Source organism: Lipotes vexillifer, unplaced genomic scaffold, assembly GCF_000442215.2.
Source record: "Lipotes vexillifer unplaced genomic scaffold, Lipotes_vexillifer_v1.1 scaffold234, whole genome shotgun sequence".
NCBI classification, from domain to species: Eukaryota; Metazoa; Chordata; class Mammalia; order Artiodactyla; family Lipotidae; genus Lipotes; species Lipotes vexillifer.
This window is the reverse complement of record NW_006782612.1, coordinates 197,720-199,057: the sequence shown is the minus strand read 5'-3', so window position 1 is coordinate 199,057 and position 1,338 is coordinate 197,720. Positions and strand designations below refer to the sequence as shown.

Sequence of the window (1,338 nt, the reverse complement as noted above, 5' to 3'; positions counted from 1 at the left end):
TACGCGGGCTTCTCACTGCTGTGGCCTCTCCCGTTGCGGAGCACAGGCTCCGGACGCACAGGCTCAGCGGCCGTGGCTCACGGGCGCAGCCGCTCTGCGGCATGTGGGATCTTCCCGGACCGGGGCACGAACCCACGTCCCCTGCATCGGCAGGCGGACTCTCAACCACTGCGCCACCAGGGAAGCCGTCACAAGAAGCATTTTTTAGCATCTCAACAACTATGCTTTAATTTCTACTTTCTCTCATGTCCTATGATCCTTACATAAAATGCTTTAATTATATGAAGAGATATATAGCTACCAAGAACTATAAACAAATGTACGTGTCTTTTAAGGAGTCACAGTTCCCATTTAGAAGGTATTTGTTTCCACTGAAATGTGAGATAACTTGGGTGCCTAGATCCATATAGCAGTGGAAAGCTTAAAGGAAAGGGAAAGCTACCTATCAATTTTTTCCCAGGTACACACACGGTTCTGCTAGCTAGGAATCTAACAAGTTGAGGTTAAGTCTTCATTTTCTTTCCTTCTATACTAGGGCAGTGGTTCTCAAAGACTGGCCCCTGAACCAGTCACATCCACATCACCTGGGAACTTGTTAGAAATGCAGCTTCTCAGGTCCCACCCTGCACTACCGAATCAGCGCCTCTGGGGATGGCACCAGCAATCTGAGTTTTCACAAGCCTGCCGGCCAATGACGACTCACTCGAGAGCTTGGGAGCCTCAGCTCTAAGGAACGGCGGCACCAGCATGCAACTGAGTAGCAACATGGGCTACAATTCTTCTCTAAACTGGATTATCCCAAAAGGTATATAATTTTATAAGTTGTAATCCGCTAACTTCAGAATTTTAACTCCACTCATCATTAACACATATTTGGGGATTTTTTTTCCCCTCCCAACCATCTTACCTGATGGGAGAATAGGGGAAAGACAGGACTCACAGATGTTCTCCTCTGCAAGGAAACACATACACTTGGGATTATACAATGTTTCTCTTTGCTCTGTCCTTTCTGATAGCAAGGCAAGCAGTTCCAATAGGATTCTTTCAATTTTACCCACCATCAACCAGAATGCCTTTCATTTGAGTTCGGTGCATCTTCTTTAGTAAGGACAGAGAGTCAGCCACGAGAATCTTCTTGCAGCCTTCGCGAAGCAGAATCTAATGCACACATTGTGAAAGAAAAGCCATCTTAAAGAGACTCAAATGTGGGGGAGAAGCCACTTACCGCTCCCATGCAGCGGCACAGCAGGGAGAGGTGACCCCTTTTCCTTTCAAACCAATTCCTCTGGCACTAATGTGAGCTTCTACCCTTTTCTGGTTTTTTTTTTTTTTTTTTTT

At 46.3% G+C, this 1,338-nt stretch overlaps 1 protein-coding gene across 2 annotated transcripts in view; it reads right to left on the bottom strand.

Annotated features, from left to right (window-relative positions):
- VPS41 (VPS41 subunit of HOPS complex) overlaps positions 1-1,338 on the bottom strand; it is a 153,012-nt gene that overhangs the window by 1,632 nt on the left and 150,042 nt on the right. For both annotated transcript variants that reach the window (XM_007455327.1, XM_007455328.1), the window contains 2 exons: positions 1,059-1,158; positions 908-952 (listed from right to left, as the gene is read on the bottom strand). In XM_007455327.1, coding sequence (XP_007455389.1) covers positions 908-952; positions 1,059-1,158 — 145 coding nt within the window. The remainder of the gene's footprint in view (positions 1-907; positions 953-1,058; positions 1,159-1,338) is intronic.